We start from the raw sequence: 17,279 nt of genomic DNA, 5'->3' as shown, positions 1-17,279 counted from the left end.
GATAGGATAGAGGATAGGATAGGATAGAGGATAGGATATGATAGAGGATACGATAGAGGATAGGATAGGATAGAGGATAGGATAGGATAGAGAATAGGATACGATAGAGGATAGGATAGGATAGAGGATAGGATAGGATAGAGGATAGGATAGGATAGAGGATGGGATAGGATAGAGGACAATATAGGATAGAGGATAGGATAGGATGGAGGATAGGATACGATAGAGGATAGGATAGGATAGGGGATACGATATAGGATTTAATAGGATAGAGGATAGGATACTATAGAGGATACGATAGGATAGAGGATAGGATAGGATAGTGGATATGATAGGATAGAGGATAGGATAGGATAGGATAGAGGATAGGATAGGATAGGGGATAGGATAGGACAGAGGATACGATAGAGGATTGGATAGGATAGACGATACTATAGGATAGAGGATAGGATAGGGGCTAGTGGATACGACAGGACAGAGGATAGGATAGGATAGAGGATAGGATAGGATAGAGGATAGGATAGCGGATAGTATAGGATAGAGTATAGAATAGGATAAAGGATAGGATAGGATAGAGGATAGGATAGGATACAGGATAGGATAGGATAGAGAATAGGGTAGAGGATAGGATAGAGGATAGGATAGGATAGGGGATAGGTTAGGATAGAGAATAGGATAGGATAGAGGATAGGATAGGATAGAGGATATGATAGGATAGAGGATAGGATAGGATAGGATAGAGGATAGGATAGGATAGGGGATAGGATAGGATAGAGGATACGATAGAGGATTGGATAGGATAGACGATACTATAGGATAGAGGATAGGATAGGGGCTAGTGGATACGACAGGACAGAGGATAGGATAGGATAGAGGATAGGATAGGATAGAGGATAAGATAGGATAGAGGATAGGATAGAGGATAGGATACAGGATAGGATAGGATACGGGATAGGATATTATAGAGGATAGGATAGGATACAGGATAGGATAGGATAGAGGATAGGATAGGATGGAGGATAGGATGGAATAATGGATAGGATGAGACAGAGGATAGGATAGGATAGGATAGAGGATAGGATATGATAGAGGATAGGATAGGATACAGGATAGGATAGGATAGAGGATAGGATAGGGTGGACGGTAGGATAGGATAGAGGATATGATGGGATAGACGATAGGATAGGATAGATGGTAGGATACGATAGGGGATAGGATACGATAGAGGATAGAATGGGATAGAGGATAGGATAAGATAAAGGATAGGATACGATAGAGGATAGGATAGGATAGAGGATAGGATAGGATAGAGGATAGGATAGGATAGAGGATAGGATAGGATAGAGGATAGGATAGGATAGAGGATACGATATAGGATTTAATAGGATAGAGGATAGGATAGGATAGAGGATAGGATAGGATAGAGGATGGGATAGGATAGAGGACAATATAGGATAGAGGATAGGATAGGATGGAGGATAGGATACGATAGAGGATAGGATAGGATAGGGGATACGATATAGGATTTAATAGGATAGAGGATAGGATAGGATAGAGGATAGGATAGGATAGAGGATGGGATAGGATAGAGGACAATATAGGATAGAGGATAGGATAGGATGGAGGATAGGATACGATAGAGGATAGGATAGGATAGGGGATACGATATAGGATTTAATAGGATAGAGGATAGGATACTATAGAGGATACGATAGGATAGAGGATAGGATAGGATAGTGGATATGATAGGATAGAGGATAGGATAGGATAGGATAGAGGATAGGATAGGATAGGTTATAGGATAGGATAGAGGATACGATAGAGGATTGGATAGGATAGACGATACTATAGGATAGAGGATAGGATAGGGGCTAGTGGATACGACAGGACAGAGGATAGGATAGGATAGAGGATAGGATAGGATAGAGGATAGGATAGCGGATAGTATAGGATAGAGTATAGAATAGGATAAAGGATAGGATAGGATAGAGGATAGGATAGGATACAGGATAGGATAGGATAGAGAATAGGGTAGAGGATAGGATAGAGGATAGGATAGGATAGGGGATAGGTTAGGATAGAGAATAGGATAGGATAGAGGATAGGATAGGATAGAGGATATGATAGGATAGAGGATAGGATAGGATAGGATAGAGGATAGGATAGGATAGGGGATAGGATAGGATAGAGGATACGATAGAGGATTGGATAGGATAGACGATACTATAGGATAGAGGATAGGATAGGGGCTAGTGGATACGACAGGACAGAGGATAGGATAGGATAGAGGATAGGATAGGATAGAGGATAGGATAGAGGATAGGATACAGGATAGGATAGGATACGGGATAGGATATTATAGAGGATAGGATAGGATACAGGATAGGATAGGATAGAGAATAGGGTAGAGGATAGGATAGAGGATAGGATAGGATAGGGGATAGGTTAGGATAGAGAATAGGATAGGATAGAGGATAGGATAGGATAGAGGATAGGATAGGATAGGATAGAGGATAGGATAGGATAGGGGATAGGATAGGATAGAGGATACGATAGAGGATTGGATAGGATAGACGATACTATAGGATAGAGGATAGGATAGGGGCTAGTGGATACGACAGGACAGAGGATAGGATAGGATAGAGGATATAATAGGATAGAGGATAGGATAGAGGATAGGATAGAGGATAGGATAGAGGATAGGATAGAGGATAGGATACAGGATAGGATAGGATACGGGATAGGTTATTATAGAGGATAGGATAGGATAGAGGATAGGATAGAGGATAGGATAGAGGATAGGATAGAGGATAGGATAGAGGATAGGATAGAGGATAGGATAGGGGCTAGTGGATACAACAGAACAGAGGATAGGATAGGATAGAGGATAGGATAGGATAGAGGATAGGATAGAGGATAGGATAGAGGATAGCGTACAGGATAGGATAGGATACGGGATAGGTTATTATAGAGGATAGGATAGGATAGAGGATAGGATAGGATGGAGGATAGGATAGGATAGAGCATAGGATAGGATAGAGGATAGGATAGGATAGAGTATAGGATAGAATAGAGGATAGGATAGGATAGGGGATAGGATAGGATAGAGGATACGATAGAGGATTGGATAGGATAGACGATACTATAGGATAGAGGATAGGATAGGATAGACGATACTATAGGATAGAGGATAGGATAGGGGCTAGTGGATACGACAGGACAGAGGATAGGATAGGATAGAGGATAGGATAGGATAGAGGATAGGATAGAGGATAGGATACAGGATAGGATAGGATACGGGATAGGATATTATAGAGGATAGGATAGGATACAGGATAGGATAGGATAGAGGATAGGATAGGATGGAGGATAGGATGGAATAATGGATAGGATGAGACAGAGGATAGGATAGGATAGGATAGAGGATAGGATATGATAGAGGATAGGATAGGATACAGGATAGGATAGGATAGAGGATAGGATAGGGTGGACGGTAGGATAGGATAGAGGATATGATGGGATAGACGATAGGATAGGATAGATGGTAGGATACGATAGGGGATAGGATACGATAGAGGATAGAATGGGATAGCGGATAGGATAAGATAAAGGATAGGATACGATAGAGGATAGGATTGGATAGAGGAAACGATAGGGTAGAGGATAGGATAGGATAGAGTATTGGATAGGATAGAGGATAGGATAGGATAGAGGAATGGATAGGATAGGGAATAGGATAGGATTGAGGATAGGATAGGATAGAGGATAGGATAGAGGATTGGATAGGATACCGGATAGTATAGGATAGTGTATAGGATAGGGTAAAGGACAGGATAGGATAGAGGATAGGATAGGATAGAGGATACGATAGGATACAGGATAGGATAGGATAGAGGATAGGATAGGATAGGGGATAGGATAGGATAGAGGATAATATAGGATAGAGGATAGGATAGGATAGAGGATAGGATAGGATAGAGGATAGGATAGGATAGAGGATAGGATAGGATAGAGGATAGGATAGGATAGAGGATAGGATAGGATAGAGGATAGGATAGGATAGGGGATAGGATAGGATAGAGGATAATATAGGATAGAGGATAGGATAGGATAGAGGATAGGATAGGATAGAGGATAGGATAGGATAGAGGATAGGATAGGATAGAGGATAGGATAGGATAGAGGATAGGATAGGATAGAGGATAATATAGGATAGAGGATAGGATAGGATAGAGGATAGGATAGGATAGAGGATAGGATAGGATAGAGGATAGGATACGATAGAGGATAGGATAGGATAGAGGATACGATATAGGATTTAATAGGATAGAGGATAGGATACGATAAAGGATAGGATAGGATAGAGGATAGGATAGGATAGAGGATAGGATAGGATAGAGGATAGGATAGGATAGAGGATAGGATAGGATAGAGGATAGGATAGGATAGAGGACAGGATAGGATAGAGGATAGGATAGGATAGAGGATAGGATAGGATAGAGGATAGGATAGGATAGAGGATAGGATACGATAGAGGATAAGGATAGGATAGAGGATAGGATAGGATAGAGGATAGGATATGATAGAGGATACGATAGAGGATAGGATAGGATAGAGGATAGGATAGGATAGAGAATAGGATACGATAGAGGATAGGATAGGATAGAGGATAGGATAGGATAGAGGATAGGATAGGATAGAGGATGGGATAGGATAGAGGACAATATAGGATAGAGGATAGGATAGGATGGAGGATAGGATACGATAGAGGATAGGATAGGATAGGGGATACGATATAGGATTTAATAGGATAGAGGATAGGATACTATAGAGGATACGATAGGATAGAGGATAGGATAGGATAGTGGATATGATAGGATAGAGGATAGGATAGGATAGGATAGAGGATAGGATAGGATAGGGGATAGGATAGGACAGAGGATACGATAGAGGATTGGATAGGATAGACGATACTATAGGATAGAGGATAGGATAGGGGCTAGTGGATACGACAGGACAGAGGATAGGATAGGATAGAGGATAGGATAGGATAGAGGATAGGATAGCGGATAGTATAGGATAGAGTATAGAATAGGATAAAGGATAGGATAGGATAGAGGATAGGATAGGATACAGGATAGGATAGGATAGAGAATAGGGTAGAGGATAGGATAGAGGATAGGATAGGATAGGGGATAGGTTAGGATAGAGAATAGGATAGGATAGAGGATAGGATAGGATAGAGGATATGATAGGATAGAGGATAGGATAGGATAGGATAGAGGATAGGATAGGATAGGGGATAGGATAGGATAGAGGATACGATAGAGGATTGGATAGGATAGACGATACTATAGGATAGAGGATAGGATAGGGGCTAGTGGATACGACAGGACAGAGGATAGGATAGGATAGAGGATAGGATAGGATAGAGGATAAGATAGGATAGAGGATAGGATAGAGGATAGGATACAGGATAGGATAGGATACGGGATAGGATATTATAGAGGATAGGATAGGATACAGGATAGGATAGGATAGAGGATAGGATAGGATGGAGGATAGGATGGAATAATGGATAGGATGAGACAGAGGATAGGATAGGATAGGATAGAGGATAGGATATGATAGAGGATAGGATAGGATACAGGATAGGATAGGATAGAGGATAGGATAGGGTGGACGGTAGGATAGGATAGAGGATATGATGGGATAGACGATAGGATAGGATAGATGGTAGGATACGATAGGGGATAGGATACGATAGAGGATAGAATGGGATAGAGGATAGGATAAGATAAAGGATAGGATACGATAGAGGATAGGATTGGATAGAGGAAACGATAGGGTAGAGGATAGGATAGGATAGAGTATTGGATAGGATAGAGGATAGGATAGGATAGAGGAATGGATAGGATAGGGAATAGGATAGGATTGAGGATAGGATAGGATAGAGGATAGGATAGAGGATTGGATAGGATACCGGATAGTATAGGATAGTGTATAGGATAGGGTAAAGGACAGGATAGGATAGAGGATAGGATAGGATAGAGGATACGATAGGATACAGGATAGGATAGGATAGAGGATAGGATAGGATAGGGGATAGGATAGGATAGAGGATAATATAGGATAGAGGATAGGATAGGATAGAGGATAGGATAGGATAGAGGATAGGATAGGATAGAGGATAGGATAGGATAGAGGATAGGATAGGATAGAGGATAGGATAGGATAGGGGATAGGATAGGATAGAGGATAATATAGGATAGAGGATAGGATAGGATAGAGGATAGGATAGGATAGAGGATAGGATAGGATAGAGGATAGGATAGGATAGAGGATAGGATAGGATAGAGGATAGGATAGGATAGAGGATAATATAGGATAGAGGATAGGATAGGATAGAGGATAGGATAGGATAGAGGATAGGATAGGATAGAGGATAGGATACGATAGAGGATAGGATAGGATAGAGGATACGATATAGGATTTAATAGGATAGAGGATAGGATACGATAAAGGATAGGATAGGATAGAGGATAGGATAGGATAGAGGATAGGATAGGATAGAGGATAGGATAGGATAGAGGATAGGATAGGATAGAGGATAGGATAGGATAGAGGATAGGATAGGATAGAGGATAGGATAGGATAGAGGACAGGATAGGATAGAGGATAGGATAGGATAGAGGATAGGATAGGATAGAGGATAGGATAGGATAGAGGATAGGATACGATAGAGGATAAGGATAGGATAGAGGATAGGATAGGATAGAGGATAGGATATGATAGAGGATACGATAGAGGATAGGATAGGATAGAGGATAGGATAGGATAGAGAATAGGATACGATAGAGGATAGGATAGGATAGAGGATAGGATAGGATAGAGGATAGGATAGGATAGAGGATGGGATAGGATAGAGGACAATATAGGATAGAGGATAGGATAGGATGGAGGATAGGATACGATAGAGGATAGGATAGGATAGGGGATACGATATAGGATTTAATAGGATAGAGGATAGGATAGGATAGAGGATAGGATAGGATGGAGGATAGGATAGGATAGAGTATTGGATAGGATAGAGGATAGGATAGGATAGAGGAATGGATAGGATAGGGAATAGGATAGGATTGAGGATAGGATAGGATAGAGGATAGGATAGAGGATTGGATAGGATACCGGATAGTATAGGATAGTGTATAGGATAGGGTAAAGGACAGGATAGGATAGAGGATAGGATAGGATAGAGGATACGATAGGATACAGGATAGGATAGGATAGAGGATAGGATAGCGGCTTGGGTAGGATACAGGATAGGATAGGATAGAGGATAGGATAGGGGATTGGATAGGATAGAGGATAGGATAGAGGATAGTATAGGATATAGTATAGGATAGGATAGAGGTCAGGATAGGATAGAGGATAGGATTGGATATAGGATACGATAGGACAGAGGATAGGATAGGGTAGAGGATAGGATTAGATAGAGGAATGGGATAGGATAGAGGATAGGATAGGATAGAGGATAGGATAGGGCAGAGGGTAGGATAGGATAGAGTATGGGATAGGATTGAGGATAGGATAGGATACAGTATGGGATAGGATTGAGGATAGGATAGGACAGAGGGTAGGATAGGACAGGGGATAGGGTAGGATAGAGGAGGGGATTGGATAGAGAATCGGATATAGGATAGGATAGAGGATTGGATAGGATAGAGGATAGGATAGGATAGAGGATATCGTAGGATAGAGGATAGGATAGTATAAAGCATAGGATAGGGGATTGGATAGGATAGAGGATAGGATAGGGTAGAGGATAGGATAGGATAGAGGATAGAATAGGATAGATTATTGGATACGATAGATGATAGGATAGGATGGAGGATAGGATGGGATAGAGTATAGGATAAGATAGAGGATAGGATAGGACAGAGGACGGGATATTATAGAGGATAGGATAGGATAGGGGATAGGATAGGATAGATGGTAGGATACGGTAGAGGATAGGATAGGATAGAGGATACTATAGGATAGAGGATAGGATAGGATAGAGGATAGGATAGGATAGGATGGAGGATAGGATGGTATCGAGGATACGATAAGATAGAGGATAGGATACGATAGATGGTAGGATACGATAGAGGATAGGATACGATAGAGGATAGAATAGGATAGAGGATAGGATAGGATAAAGGATAGGATACGTAGAGGATAGGATAGGATAGAGGATCCGATATAGGATTTAATAGGATAGAGGATAGGATACGATAAAGGATAGGATAGGATAGAGGATAGGATAAGATAGAGAATAGGATATAGGATTGGATAGGATAGCGGATAGGATAGGATAGAGGATTGGATAGGATAGGGGATAGGATACGATAGAGGATAGGATAGGGTAGAGGATAGGATAGAGAATAGGATAGGGTAGACGATAGGATAGAGAATAGGATAGGATAGATAATATGATAGGATAGAGGATAGGATAGGATAGAGAATAGTATAGGATAGATGATATAATAGGATAGAGGATAGGATAGGATAGAGGGTAGGATCGGATAGATGATAGGATAGGGGATTGGATAGAATAGAGGATAGGATAGAGGATAGGATAGGATAGAGGATAGGATCGGATAGAGAATATTATCGGATAGAGGAAACGATATTATAAAGGATAGGATAGGATAGAGTATAGGATAGGATAGAGGATAGGATAGGGTAGAGGATAGGATAGAGAATAGGATAGGATAGAGGATAGGATAGGGTAGAGGATAGGATAGGATAGGATAGAGCATAGGATAGGGTAGAAGATAGGATAGGATTGAGGATAGGATAGGATAGAGGATAGGGTACAGGATTGGATAGGATAGAGGATAGGATAGGATAGATGATAGTATAGGATAGAGGGTAGGATAGGATAGGATAGATGATAGTATAGGATAGAGGATAGGATAGGATTGAGGGTAGGATAGGATAGTGGATAGAATAGGATAGAGCAGACCATAGAGTATAGGATAGAGAATATGATAATATAGATTATAGTATAGGATGGTGGATAGGATAGGATAGAGGATAGGATAGGATCGAGGATAGGATAAGGTAGAGGATAGGATAGGGTAGAGGATAGGATGGAGGATAGGATCGGATAGATGATAGGATAGGGGATTGGATAGGATAGAGGATAGGATAGGATAGATGATAGTATAGGATAGAGGGTAGGATAGGATAGGATAGATGATAGTATAGGATAGAGGATAGGATAGGATTGAGGGTAGGATAGTGTTCGTTCCCACCGAGTTTTTCAGCATATAGTAAATCGTCGCGAGGCAACAGCTACAAGTAAGAAAGCTGAAAGCCATAAAAGAAGCCCTTCTCCGATTTCAAGCCGTCCTTCGAAAATTAGAAGAATGCTAATGCTCGAGTGGCCATGCGCCACTCGAGGGTTTTTTAGCTGATGGCATTGGAAAGTGGCCATAAAGTCAATCCGGGAAACCCTCGCTCCGCGTACCACCCGCAATGCACCGGAGGTCCCGGATTCGGACAAAGCGGGCCTTATAGCCCGCACGAGCGTCGACCAGGCTAAGAGCGCAACCCCTCTTGAGCCACATGTACGCGTGTCCTTAGCCTTCGTCACCGGACCCAAGCTTAGGGGTCATAAATTCGTTCGCGAGCCACTTAGGCTATTTACTCGGGCTGTTCCGGGGTCCTGTTATTCGTTACAGCAATTTTCCTGGTTTGACTTGTGGGTGGAGACTTCCTCCTCCACCGGTGAGGGCTGTCCCGGAAGATTCTTCTCCCTCAAGTCAACCAGCGAATAGGAAAGACTTTACCCCCAAATTAGGAACTTTTCTTGACACCACCGAGGTGACCAGCGAACGGACCCCGGGACAGAAAAGCAGAACCATCTCACTACTCGGAGAGAACTGCTAAACACTCTGAGAACAGTCTCAATTCGCGAACAGTCAGAACTGTCTCATCATTCGGAGACAACAATCTCACCATTCGGAGAGAACAATCTCATCATTCGGAGAATTGTCTCGAAACCCATTTAAAAATACTCAAATATTGTACCGCTCCAGATCACTGGCTCTGTAAATTAGTTGCCCAACGTTAATTCAGCAGGCAACATATTGTTAAGTGTTAAGTTTTGAAAATAAAGACATCTTTTATACACGAAAAAACATTTTGGTCCTTCGAGCCGGATCCAGTGACTATTTCGGAGTGCGGTACTAGTGAAGAACTTAAAAGACATTAAGTCACGTGCTTCATACTGTGACAAGTGCAAAAAAAATCGGTTCTACGGGAAGCTGCAAACACACCTTGGGACCAGACGTCTTTGGCAGCATACGGACCAGAGACGAATACATCAACCAAAGGTTTGGCGTTGGCTACTACACCCGAAAACCACATCCAGGAAAAACAACCAGGAAGCGGAACCTCCAGTATACTGCGGATCCAGACGTCTCCTGCACCTATTCGGCCGTTGACGACTACGAAGACTAATTCAGCCAAAGGTAGACTCGTTTGTTGAATTACCAATTTCCTTCCTTCTATTTACTCGATTTTCCTGATCCCGAATTCGGTTTTGAACAATGGCATCTGCAAATTCGGAAAAGGAGCAGACCGAAAGGCAATTAATACGCACGATTTCCCAAAAAAGTTGTTACTTCAAGGCTCAGATGACATCACTGAGCAACTATGTAAAGAAATTTCAAAATACCACACGAGAGCAACTAAAGCTCAATGAAAAAATCATTCGCCTACGTACATTATTTGATAAATTTAACCAGAACCAGGATGAATTAGCTCTCCTGACAAGTGACTACGATAAAATAGAAACACAGCGCGAGGAAATAATCGACCAATATGACGACGTTCTTTCGGCCGCGTTAGAAGTTCAAGCTTTATTCAAAGTCATTCCGGACAAACAATCGAATAATGAAAATACAAACGACAGTCAAACATATCCGAAGGCCGCACAGATGAATGTAAAATTACCAAAAATAGATTTACCAAAATTCAATGGCCGAATGGAGAAATGGATCACCTTCAAGGATGCTTTCTTGACGATGATCCATTCTCAGTCCGGACTGAGTAACATTCAAAAATTAAATTACTTAAAACTCTCATTAACAGACAAGGCTGAAACCGCGATCAGCGCTTTCACTATTTGCGACGAGAATTACGAAATCGCGTGGAATCATTTAGTGGAGATTTATGATAACAAACGCGCATTAGTTTTGCGACACGCGGCTTTATTGAGGGATACCCCAAGCATGTCAAACGATTCGTCGGAAGCAATCCGAGATTTGGTAAACTATATGCAACTGCACATCAGATCCCTTCAAGCGTTAGGACGGACTTGGGAGGATATCGCGAATGACCTCCTCATCAGTATTTTAGTAACCCGTATGGGAAGGGACACGCGCAAAAACTGGGAACATACTCTTTCAGACACAGAAATGCCAAAATTACTAGACGTTTTTAAATATCTACATATCGCATCGCATCAATCGAGAGAGGACGAACCGGTGCCTCAGTCTCCGAAAGGAAATGTTCCCAGCAGACCCGTAACAAGGCTTCAGACAGCTAATCGGGTACATCAAAATCAGGGAACTCGAACCCGATATTCTCCGCCATCGTCCCCTAAATTTAATCGACGACAGACCTTCGCGACAATCACAACACGGCTATCGACTTGTGCAATCTGTGAAAAGGGAAATCATAAGACATTTCAGTGTAAACACTTCGATAAAGTGAATGTCGACAAACGGATAGAAGCAGTAAAAAACGCGAAGCATTGCCTCAATTGTTTAGCTCCAGGACACACGGCTGAACAGTGCAATGCTAGTAAATGTAGAGTTTGCAATTTACCACACAACACCAGATTGCACAAAGATTCGAGACCACAGTTTCAAAAAAGAGAAGAACGTGCCGACAGCCCGAAACCCGGGTGCAGTTCTTGACTTTCTCAGCATCTCGATGTTTCGCACAAGCTCCCATACACTTCCTTATTGACAGACGGTTCTACGCATGATCTCATGACCACCGCAATTGTACACGCTTTCGACTGTAACAATCGGCCTCTCGAGTGTCGTACGTTACTCGACACATGTTCAAATGCGAATTTCATTACAGAGGCTTTTGCCAAAAAATTAAATATAATCAGTCAGGAACGAAGTGTGAACATCGAGGTGTTGAATGAGCTAAAAACGGTAACGAACAAAACGCTACGAATAAAGGTCAAATCGCGCATTAACGGATTCAATCGCACTCTCAATTTTTTCATTATTCCACATATTTCCAGTCAGTTACCCGATCGTCAAATTAACAAATCGCAATTGCACATCCCATCAAATATACAACTTGCTGATCCTCATTTTCATCGGCCGTCACATGTAGACATGTTAATCGGTACCGGAACAACTTTGGCGTGTCTTAGCATAGGTCAGATCGAGATTGGTTCTAAACAACAGTCCGATCTGATACTGCAAAAGACACAATTCGGATGGATCATCGGGGGGAGTGCACCGGTTTCATCAATTCGCGAAACACACAAAACCTTATTAACAAATGTGGAATTTGATATGAAAAAATTTTGGGAGGTTGAAGAGGGACCGCACAACTCGTATTTTTCACCTTCAGAAAATGAATGCGAGTCCCATTTCAAACGGACAGTCAGACGATTGAAATCTGGACGATATATAGTAGCGCTTCCGTTCAATGAGAAGAAGCAGCTAATCGGCGAATCCCGTACGCACGCTCTAAATCGCTTTTTGTCTTTGGAACGTAAACTTACTCGCGACTCGCAACTCAGGACCGAGTATAATCGAATCATGGACGAATATATTGATTTAGGTCACATGACACAGGTAAAAAATGACCAAGACACACACGGGTATTATTTGCCTCATCACGCCGTCATCAAACCCACCAGCTCGACCACAAAATGTCGAGTTGTATTCGATGGTTCGGCTAAATCCACAACCGGGATTTCATTAAATGACTCGCTACATACAGGACCGACCATACAGGACGACATTTTTACTTTATTGAATCGCTTTCGGATGCACACCTATGTTATATCAGGTGACATAGAAAAAATGTATCGCCAATTTCTCGTACGTCCTGAAGATCGTCAATTTCAAAGGATTATCTGGAGAAATAACAAAAACGAAATTACTACATTCGAACTCAACACAATAACATTCGGCTTAACCTCTGCACCATATTTAGCCATCAGATGTTTACAACAATTGGCATCTGAGGAATTCATACATTTCCCAAGGGCTTGCGAGGTTATTTCCAAGGACATATACGTAGACGATCTTTTAACCGGCACAGATAACTATGACGAGACGCTACGACTACGTAACGACATTATTCTAGTATTAAAACGAGGAGGTTTAAACATTCGGCAGTGGGTATCAAACGACCCAAACCTCTTATCCGGACTTTCCGAAGAAGACATTCATCCAAAATTCTTCGGCGACACCACAGTAAAAACGTTAGGTATTGCATGGGATCCGAAGGACGATTCAATAAATTATCAAGTTCACGTTACGCCACGACACACATATACGAAACGGACGATTCTTTCAACGATCGCGAAGATTTTTGACCCGTTAGGTTTACTCGGTCCAGTCACAGTCGTTGCAAAGATATTAATGCAACGGTTATGGCAATTGAAGGTCGATTGGGACGAATCGTTGCCCATAAGCCTCCAGACTGAATGGTCAAATTATCAAGAAGAGCTCAGCCTCTTGGAAGGTTTAAAGTTTGAGCGACATGTCTCTCAACCCTCAGTCAAACGATTAGAGCTGCATGGCTTCTGCGATGCAAGCGAGCGGGCGTACGGGGCTTGCATATATATTCGGTCCCTTGACGTATCGGGGAATATAAGGGTACGACTTCTTTGTGCAAAATCACGCGTTGCACCCTTAAAAACCATCAGTTTAGCTCGTCTGGAGCTTTGCGGGGCTGTCCTCCTTTCGTCACTATACGATTCAATCACGAGGTGTCTGAACCACAAAATTCACGAGACGATTTTGTGGACAGACTCTACCATAGTTCTACATTGGTTGCATAAACCGCCTAACATATTAAAAACCTTTGTGGCCAACCGGGTTGTGGAAATTCAGACTAAAACAAACATACTCGCATGGCGACATATTCGGTCTTCAGACAATCCTGCGGATTTGTTATCACGCGGCACAACTCCCAGGATTTTGATAAATAGCAAAATCTGGTGCAACGGACCAGATTGGCTCGCTACTGACGAATCGCTATGGCCAGCATCTTGCTTTGAGCCTCCTCCAGAAACGCCTGAAATGCGTAATATACAATGCTTTACAGTCACCAGTGCGCAACCATTCGATTTGTTATTACGGTATTCATGCATAGACCGTCTACGCCGAATTATTTCATATTGTTTACGATTTCGTCCGACAAATCGCAAAACTGGATCCATTTCCATTCAAGAATTAGAACGCGCCAACGAAATCATAATTAAGTCAACTCAGACAAACGCGTTTTCCGAGGAGATCGCAGCTCTTAAATCAAAGGCCGGTTTGAATCCTAAGAGCAAACTATTATCTCTAAACCCGTTCATCGATGAACAAGGGATACTTCGCGTAGGTGGTCGACTGCAATATTCTGATCTAGAATACAACACAAAACATCCAATACTTTTGCCAAAGAGCCATCACATAACCGATTTGATAATCCGCGATATTCACATTCGAAATTGTCATTCTGGATTGACTTCTACCCTATACAACGTTCGACAAAAATACTGGCCAATCGATGGTAAGAACACTACCCGAAAAATCATCCGGAATTGTATCAAATGCTTTCGATTCAGCCCACCAACGACAAATTACCTAATGGGTAATTTACCCACCACGCGCATTACCGAATCCAGACCATTTTCAAACGTTGGAACAGACTTTTGCGGACCGTTTTATATCAAAGAACGTCGTCATCGAAATCGGACGCGCGTTAAGGTTTACGTTGCCGTATTTATCTGTTTTTCCACCAAGGCAGTCCATTTAGAAGTGGTGGGCGATCTAACTACGGACGCCTTTTTAGCAGCCTTGAAAAGATTCATCGCGAGGAGGGGCATTTGTAGTAACATTTATTCGGACAATGGCACTAATTTCGTAGGTGCCAACAACGAATTGAACGAACTTCACAGAGTTCTACGAGAGGATGAGAGGGTCAATCGATTTGTCTCTGACAAAAAGATTTCATGGCATTTTATGCCTGCCTTGTCTCCTCACTTCGGTGGACTCTGGGAAGCAGCTGTAAAGTCGTTCAAACATCATTTAAGGCGTGTTGTCGGTGATCAGCTTTTCACGTATGAGCAATTTGCCACGTTCGTAACCGAAATCGAGGGAATCCTAAATTCCCGACCATTGACTCCTCTTTCTTCCGATCCAAACGACCCCGCAGCATTGACTCCTGCCCATTTCCTTATTGGTACTGCGATAACGAGTGTGCCTGAAGCTGACTTCACCGCAAGTCCGAGCAATCGGCTGTCAAATTGGCAGCACATACAAAAGGTTAAGCAGGACTTCTGGGCCAGGTGGTCCAAGGAATACATCCACCAACTACAAACCCGGACCAAGTGGATGAAGGGATCCCACGACATCCAGGAAGGCACGGTTGTCATCCTGAAGGACGATCACCTGCCTCCACTCCAGTGGAATCTTGGAAGAATCTTGGAGATCCATCCCGGCGCCGACAACATCATACGTGCTGTCACAGTTAAAACCAGTAATGGTGTATATAAACGAAATGTGAAGCAGCTTGCCCCCCTTCCGATTGCTTCCGATACCAATTGAATAATTTCATGAACAATTGCGTTAATTTTACTCGTTTCTTCCTTTATTCTTTGCGTTATCATTCGTTCGTATATAATTACGTAAATCTTCATTTTATGTAGTTATATTAGCGGTAGGATTTTATGCGTTTTATCATTTATTTTTCTTTTGCATTTACTCGTATTATATTAATCGTTTACTCGTTTAGCGCTTAATCCTATAATTACGTTCGATTGCGTTTTTTCATATTTTATTCGTCTTATTTAATATATTATTTATATTCTTATCACATTCGCGCTGCCATCATAGGGCATTAGATAATCCGATTCGTTTCATTGAACTATGCGTACAGTTCAACGGGGGGAGCATGTTCGTTCCCACCGAGTTTTTCAGCATATAGTAAATCGTCGCGAGGCAACAGCTACAAGTAAGAAAGCTGAAAGCCATAAATAAAGCCCTTCTCCGATTTCAAGCCGTCCTTCGAAAAGTAGAAGAATGCTAATGCTCGAGTGGCCATGCGCCACTCGAGGGTTTTTTAGCTGATGGCATTGGAAAGTGGCCATAAAGTCAATCCGGGAAACCCTCGCTCCGCGTACCACCCGCAATGTACCGGAGGTCCCGGATTCGGACAAAGCGGGCCTTATAGCCCGCACGAGCGTCGACCAGGCTAAGAGCGCAACCCCTCTTGAGCCACATGTACGCGTGTCCTTAGCCTTCGTCACCGGACCCAAGCTAAGGGGTCATAAATTCGTTCGCGAGCCACTTAGGCTATTTACTCGGGCTGTTCCGGGGTCCTGTTATTCGTTACAGCAATTTTCCTGGTTTGACTTGTGGGTGGAGACTTCCTCCTCCACCGGTGAGGGCTATCCCGGAAGATTCTTCTCCCTCAAGTCAACCAGCGAATAGGAAAGACTTTACCCCCAAATTAAGAACTTTTCTTGACACCACCGAGGTGACCAGCGAACGGACCCCGGGACAGAAAATCAGAACCATCTCACTACTCGGAGAGAACTGCTAAACACTCTGAGAACAGTCTCAATTCGCGAACAGTCAGAACTGTCTCATCATTCGGAGACAACAATCTCACCATTCGGAGAGAACAATCTCATCATTCGGAGAATTGTCTCGAAACCCATTTAAAAATACTCAAATATTGTACCGCTCCAGATCACTGGCTCTGTAAAATAGTTGCCCAACGTTAATTCAGCAGGCAACATATTGTTAAGTGTTAAGTTTTGAAAATAAAGACATTTTTTATACACGAAAAAAACAGAAGTATATACCAGAATATACCTGAATATACCTGAATATACTAGAATATAGCAGAATATACCAGAATATACTTGAATATACCAGAATATACCATAATATTACTCGAATATACCATAATATTACTCGAATATAGAAGAATATACGAGAATATACGATAATATTATTATAATATAG

At 42.1% G+C, this 17,279-nt stretch overlaps 1 protein-coding gene across 1 annotated transcript; it reads left to right on the top strand.

Moving 5' to 3' along the window:
• Positions 1 to 12,050: 12,050 nt before the first annotated feature.
• Positions 12,051 to 15,854, top strand: LOC143364633 (uncharacterized). Its single transcript, XM_076804877.1, has one exon. The coding sequence runs from the start codon at positions 12,051 to 12,053 to the stop codon at positions 15,852 to 15,854; it is 3,804 nt and encodes a 1,267-aa protein (XP_076660992.1).
• Positions 15,855 to 17,279: the final 1,425 nt, after the last annotated feature.

Source organism: Halictus rubicundus, unplaced genomic scaffold (genome assembly GCF_050948215.1).
Source record: "Halictus rubicundus isolate RS-2024b unplaced genomic scaffold, iyHalRubi1_principal scaffold0787, whole genome shotgun sequence".
Classification (NCBI taxonomy): domain Eukaryota; kingdom Metazoa; phylum Arthropoda; class Insecta; order Hymenoptera; family Halictidae; genus Halictus; species Halictus rubicundus.
This window is presented reverse-complemented; position numbering and strand designations above follow the sequence as displayed.

Coding starts and splice junctions, on each gene's coding strand:
- LOC143364633 (XM_076804877.1), top strand. CDS start 12,051: ATGACCACCGCAATTGTACACGCTTTCGACTGTAACAATCGGCCTCTC.